Source organism: Octopus bimaculoides, chromosome 1 (genome assembly GCF_001194135.2).
Source record: "Octopus bimaculoides isolate UCB-OBI-ISO-001 chromosome 1, ASM119413v2, whole genome shotgun sequence".
Lineage (NCBI taxonomy): Eukaryota > Metazoa > Mollusca > Cephalopoda > Octopoda > Octopodidae > Octopus > Octopus bimaculoides.
The window spans coordinates 198,800,986-198,807,740 of NC_068981.1; the positions used below are offsets into that span (position 1 = coordinate 198,800,986).

At 39.0% G+C, this 6,755-nt stretch overlaps 1 protein-coding gene across 3 annotated transcripts in view; it reads right to left on the minus strand.

The window, feature by feature from the left end:
* The window catches only part of LOC106872750 (phosphatidate cytidylyltransferase, photoreceptor-specific), a 212,159-nt gene that overhangs the window by 22,657 nt on the left and 182,747 nt on the right, over positions 1–6,755 (minus strand). For all 3 annotated transcript variants that reach the window (XM_052973960.1, XM_052973972.1, XM_052973964.1), the window contains one exon: positions 873–1,049. In XM_052973960.1, the coding sequence (XP_052829920.1) occupies positions 873–1,049 (177 nt within the window). The remainder of the gene's footprint in view (positions 1–872; positions 1,050–6,755) is intronic.

Genomic DNA, 6,755 nt, shown 5'->3' on the forward strand with positions numbered 1-6,755 from the left:
AATCACCATTGGCTTCAACCACAGCCTCCAGGTGACTTCTGAATCTGCAACTCTTCTGGATAGTCTCCCTGTTTAAGTTGGTGAATGCTGCCATAATCCTTGCCTTCAGGTCATCTTTGGTGTTACAAGGAGTTCTGTTGGTCCCTCGCTCAACTGCACCCCACACGTAATAATCAAGGGGGTTGCAGTCTGGGGAGTTAGGTGGCCAGATGCTAGGGGTGATGTGGTTGCAGAAATTATCTGACAGCCATGACTGGGTTCTCCTGCATAGGACAGAGTCCTGTTGCCAGACATAGGGTCTTCCCGCAGCCACCCTCTTGACCCAGGGCAGCACTACCACCTCCAGGCACTTGATGTAGGCCTCTGTGTTGAGTCTGAGGCTGTGTGGGAAGATGAATGAAGACATAATGTCGCCATCACTAGTGATTAATCCAAACACTATGATGTTGGCTGGACGTTTGATTTCTATCACTCTTACTGCTCTGTCCTCAGATTGACACCCAAACACTCTGAAATGTTCGTATTGGAGCTTTCAGTGCAAATGCCAAGCAATACAGCATGCTGTTTCCAAATTTCTGGCAGAGTGAATTGCATCATGGTACTGTTTTTTTCTCATAGACACTGTCCAAATAATCTTACTGTATAATTGACAACATCAAAAACAAACAATGTGCATGCTCAAAATTAAAAGTAGGAAATATATACACACATATGCATATGTTCATATACACATATGCACACATGCATATACACACACATGTATTCGAGCCAGCTAAAGAGTGTTTATATTTGTTATAATGACCAAGTATTTGTAATGTGATGTTCTCAACAACAGGAAACCCCGGACATTTAAAAACTGATGCCATACTTACATTTCGATTTAGCAAGACGGAAAAATATTCAATCATACTCTCGCCAAAGAAGAAGAAGTTTGATGTGAAGAGGAAATACCAGCTGAGCGTCCGGAAGAGAGGAAGGTCGTACGATTTGTAGACAACGTAACCGATGGTGATGATCTCATGGAAGCACTTGATCTGGATGGCAAACACCTGTTGGGAAAGAAGAGAGGTCAGAAAATATCTGGTAATGCAAACACTACTACTACTACTACAGTACAAAAAGGATAATGTTTAATGCTAAACACAACATCCCTTTGATTCCAAGGATTAACCTAATAACCACAATGTAATAATAATAATAATAATAATAATAATAAATTCGTTTTATTGGCCACAAGGGCTAATATCAATTAAAAACATATACGGACAAAGACAGGATGAAGGTTACAAAAGGTTTTGTCCGAAAAGGTAGGAAAGTTCGTCTAAACAGAGGAAGAAAACGGAGAAAGATATAATAAATAAATAGATAAATAATAATAATAATCTTTTCTCCTATAGGTATAAGGCCTGACATTTTTTTTGGGGGGGTCTAGTTGATTACATTGACCCCAGTGCTCGACTGGTACTTGTTGACCTGAAAGGTCAACCTTGGTGGCATTTGACCTTAGAATATAAAGACAGACGAAATGCCAGTAAGCGTTTGTCCAGCGTGCTATCGATTCTGCCAGCTTGTGGCGACCTTTATAAGAATACTACCAATTCTTTATAATTCTGATGCAAGGCAATAATTTTGAGAGGGGGGGAACGCTGATTACACTGACCCCCACCAGTGCTTGACAGATTCCTTATTTTATTGATCCTGAAACAATGAAAAGCAAAGTTGACCTTGGTAAGATTTGAACTCAGAATGTAAAGTGTTGCATCCAACACTAATAATTCTGCCAACTCACCATCTTAATAATAATAATAAAAATAATAATAATTCAGGCAAAAATCATGCCTCCACATTGATATGACTGTCTCAATCGAGATAAATGTATTTGTCAAGACCTACCAAAAACTGAGCAGGTATAAAGATCTTGAAACAGAAATTGACAAAATGTGGAACCTCAAGACTAAAACAATACCTGTTGTCATAGGTGCATTAGGACTGATAGCAAAAGGGGCTGATTGCTACATAGCTCAGATACCCGGAAACCCCAAAATGGCAGAAATTCAAAAGAAAATGCTCATAGGAACTGCCCATATCCTACGTAAAATACTTTCTATAAAAATATTTTAATCTGTAAACTGTCAAAATACGTTTAAATAACAGCAAACACCTTTTACTCTCATCTTAACATCACAGTATCATCATACAAACAAATTACTTTTAAAAACAAACTTTTGATTTTCTTATGTTTTCTTAAACATTCTCTAGAACAATACTATGGGCAAAACCAAATATATTGCACCTTAGGCATAACACCAATATGAATTTCTAACCTGTTTTCTCTCGAGGTCTCTGGGTAAGACTTGGAGCTAACTTGTACAAATACAAAGCAAAAGCCAAACATATAATAATAATAATAATAATAATAAAAATGCGCTATGGAAAGCACTCTCCATCTAAAATGGAATAAATGTGATAATTTTAGCATGTATAGCAAAACAAAAGTGCCCTTGCTACTCTTGGCCTCCAGAAGATGCCTGGTACTAAGGCAGCTGAAATAAAGTTATAATGAAAGGAAACCATTAATAATAATGCCAAAAACTGATAAAACTCAGAGAGGAAATGCAGAATCTGTAGAAAAGAGGATGGAAGTATTAACCACCACCCATGTGAATACAGTAAGTAGTACAAAAAGGGTACAAATGATGACATCACTGTGTCAATAAGGGAGCCCATTGTCTGTGAAAGAATGGAGAAAATATTTCCATATAAAGAAGTGAATATAGAGATAACGAATGAAAACTGAATTATTCCAAATAAAGATGGGTTTCTTTGGAAGTAAAAGACTCAGGTAAATATATATAAGCAGAAGCCTGTGACTTGTGCCTAAAAGTAACAATGGAAATAGCACAACAATGTACGGTACTCACATATTACACCCCACAAACATACACACAAATATATACACCAGAGAGAAAATAACATTATTAAGAACTGCCCACATTATATAGGGTATCCTCAAACACATTTACACACACAATATATATGTATCATCATTTAATGTCCAGTTCTCATGCTGTCATGTGTTGAATGGTTTGACCAAAGCTGATAAGGCCAGGGGCCGTACCAGGCTCCATTGTCTGTTCTGGCATGGTTTCTATGACTGGATACCCTTCCTAATGCCAACCACTCCATAGAGTGCACTGGGTGCTTTTTATGTGGCACCAACAGAGAAACAACTGTCAGCCTTACTGCATGTGCAGAACCTGGGATTAATAGGTGTGGACTCTCAGAGCCTTGGTTAGCAACCCACCTAGTGATGGAGTCACAATAAAAATACTGGTGACTGCACAACCTTACAAATGCTACCTCTAAATGAGTGATGTCGAAATGAAATAATAATCACTGGACCGGAACTGTTAATGATGAAGGTGTTGTATGTGGCAGGTAAGGGCCGCCTGATCAAGCTTGTCAAAGGTGCGAAAGGTTAAAAAATGAAATGGAAACAAATGGTTTAACAAAACTGTAATTGAATGATGGCTGAGAAGTGAACCAAATAAAAGAGGTTTCATGAAACGAATGAAGAGAACATGACAGGTCTCAAATGATGTAGGCAAGGAATTTGGGATAGAAAAGTGTTGAAAATGAAATGAGAAAGATTTGAAAGAAGCCAGGGAATTGAGATGCCAAATGGGTAAACAATGAGAGCAGATGAGAAAGGACAGTGGTATAAGTACTTGGGAATGCTGGAATCAGGAGAGATACAAACTGAAGAAATGAAACAAATTACCAGCAGAGAATATAGAAGGAGAGAAGATGTCAACAGTCAAAGCTGAATGCTAAAATGCTATTGAAGCAATAAATACAAGAGCAGTACTCCTGATCAGGTATGGAGTTGGAATCACAGACTGGATCAAAATCTTGGCAGAAAAAACCACAAAGCTGCTGACAATGTATGGAGCCTACCATCCGAAAGCTGATATCAACCAGGTGTACTTGAAGAGAGGCCAGGGTGGAAGAGGCTTAATAGCAGAAGAAGAATGTGTACAGGTGGAAAGAAAAAGACTAGTAGAATATTTATAGAACAGCACAGAGAAACTGCTAAAGATGGTGAATAAGGAACAGGTGATCAAGTGTGGAATATGAGAAATGTATATGGGGGGAATGTGTCAGAAAAATGTAGAATCTGTGGAAATGGGAATAAAATAGTGGCACCAGAAGAATATAAGAAATGGAAGCATGACCAAGCTATAAAAGTTTTACACTGGAAGCTTTGCTAGAAATGAGGATTTGAAGCTGGGGGACACGTGGTGTGAACATCAGGTTGAAAAAGTGTTGGAGTCTACTAATTGATCCAATCCATCATGTCCATTTGATTCCTGGATTGTAAAGAAAGAAGACAAAAAAAAAACAATCTGTTAAAGTTTGAAACAGGAAGAATTTGGAACATGAAAAGTGTAAAAAGGTTGTGCTAGTAATAATTGGTGCATTGGGAACTGTGAGTAAAGATATAGAGAAATGGTTGAAGCAGATTGGAATAGAATGTTCTTTAGAGTTTCAGCAGAAAGTTTACCTCTTAAGGGAGACAGCAAGGATTATCAGGAGGGTTCAAAGACTATTGTGAGTGTTGTATTGTTGAAAGAGTAAGTCAGTGGATATCTAAGGTGAGAGGTAAGTAACCTGCTACCCACATCAATCTTTCCAGGAATAAGACTGAACCGGAGTCAAATCAATAATAATAATAATAATAATCCTTTCTACTATAGTCACAAAGCCTGAAATTTTGGGGGAGGGGATAAGTCAATCACATCGACCCCAGTACTCCACTGGTACTTATTTTATTGACCCTGAAAGGATGACTTACATCGACCTCTGTGTCAAGTTATAGTGATAACATTTAAATTTAATGTTTTATAATGACTGATAAAATATCAACTAAATGGAGAGAACAGGTCTGCTCTCTCCAGATTTATTACAGCTATTCTTAACATGAATACCACAACCAACCAACCAACCAACCAACCAACCAGCCACCATTATCACTACCAGCAACAACAACAACAACAACAGTAGCAGCAATATGTTTCAGTGAATTTTCCCAGCAGACACCAATTTCAAACTTCATTCATGGACTTTGCAGAAATTCTTCACATTTTGTCTTGGGGCAAAATCATGTCATCTTAGAAGCAAATTCAGAGCTGTTGCTACTATATTTGGAGCCAAAGCTGGAATTATTCCTTGTAAATAATCATGTTTATTTAAAATTTGTGGATGGTTTCACAGCCTGGGGTAAGGTGAAACTGAAGAGGACAAACAACAGTTTGGTGATGCTATTTCAATCTCTAGAAATATCAATTGTGGAACATAACCATAAATAATGATTCACTTGGTGAGAGAGGGTTTCTTACTTGTATAACCAGAAAGGAACTTGGCAGCAGAGAACAACAATGGCAAAGGATGTTGTGTGCATCTTGTCAAATGTTGTCTTCGTGCATGCACCAGTTGCTCTTTACACACACACGTGTGCATATGTGTGTGTTTAACGTATGTTTTCCATGCTGGCAGGGGTGAGATGGTTTGACTGAAAACTGGTAAGCTGCACCAGGTTCCAATTTGATTTGATATGGTTTCTACAGCTGGATGCCCTTCCTAGCATGCCAACCACTCCAAGAGTGAAATGGGTGCTTTTTATGTGCTGGCTACATAACACTGGCACTGGCCATGACTACAATCTCACTTGGCTTGACAGGTCATCTCAAGTATGGTGTATCACCAAAGGCCCTCGGTCACTTGTCATTGCTTCCATGAAGCCAAACGTTCTAAGGCTGCTCTTTATGTGACACCAGCACAGGTGCCAATTACACGACACTGGCATCGGCCATGACTCTGATTTCACTTGGTTTAATGGGTCTTCTCAAGTGTGGCATATTCTTTTCTACTCTAGGCACAAGGCCCAAAATTTTGGGGAGCGGGCCAGTCGATTAGATCAACCTCAGTACACAACTGGTACTTAATTTATTGACCCCAAAAGGATGAAAAGCAACACATGACCTTACCAGTGCAGTCATCTCTCTTGCACACCACATCCGATGCTTCTTATGCCCAACTTTTCTCTCAAGATGCTTACACTGACATTGCACATCCAGCAAACCATACTGGCTTCATTTCTTTCAAGCCTTCACATGTCCTCTCTATACTTGGATAATCCTTGCTGTTAACTTTGCCATGTAGAACAACTGAAGAGTCAACAGAATTCCTTGATATGGCTGCCCAAATCATCACAGAACTATCTCCCAACTTCATAGTGAGGGCCAAACAGTTACAGACTCTTTAGACACAAACTTTCCCCAAATTGGTAAAAAGGGTGACTGGTGATTCATCAGGGAGAAATGGACATAGTTTCTGGGACCACTTCTGATAATCTAGACATGACTTTTTACATTTCTCAATATTGATGATGGGGTACAGGAGACATTCAGCAATGGCAACCCTTCCTCCTTTCTATCCAGTTTTATGGAGCTCATGATGAACAGCGTTGATTGAGACATGGTCAGCAAGATGGAGGGCCTTTAGCCCTGCCCTCACCTGTGCTGCTGTAGTTTGATGCCTTTTTTTAGACACACTACCTTTCACTATTCTCTGGGCTTTGCTTTCCATCCAGAACCATGCTTACCAGAACTATGGTTTCACTTTGGTTTTGGAATGCTGATATGATTTTAAAGACTCTACCTCTTGGAACATTAAACAATTCACCAGTTTTAGTG